The 231-nt window shown below is 51.1% G+C and overlaps 1 protein-coding gene across 1 annotated transcript in view; it reads left to right on the top strand.

The window, feature by feature from the left end:
• Window positions 1-231, top strand: part of xylb (xylulokinase homolog (H. influenzae)) — a gene marked incomplete at its 5' end in the record, with an annotated part of 2,579 nt that overhangs the window by 981 nt on the left and 1,367 nt on the right. The window contains 1 exon segment of the mRNA XM_035675526.1: window positions 119-213. Coding sequence (XP_035531419.1) covers window positions 119-213 — 95 coding nt within the window.

Here is a 231-nt window from a genome sequence, read left to right as displayed (position 1 = left end):
AGCAGCTAAATGGAATTCAGCCAGAATTATTTCATTGGTTGATGACACCCTGAGCAGCCTTCTGATTGGTCGATGATGCAGAAACCGAGTCCTCTGATTGGTCGATGTGTGTTTTCAGGCCTCGCTGCAGAATCCGGAGTTTCCTTCTGTGATGTGGTGAAGAAAGCGCCGGATCCACAACTGGTCGCCACCCCCCATCCTACAGCACAGGAGGTACACACACACACACAC

Source organism: Morone saxatilis, unplaced genomic scaffold (assembly GCF_004916995.1).
Source record: "Morone saxatilis isolate NCDOM2014 unplaced genomic scaffold, NCSU_SB_2.0 Contig0, whole genome shotgun sequence".
In the NCBI taxonomy this organism is placed as follows: domain Eukaryota; kingdom Metazoa; phylum Chordata; class Actinopteri; family Moronidae; genus Morone; species Morone saxatilis.
This window is presented reverse-complemented; position numbering and strand designations above follow the sequence as displayed.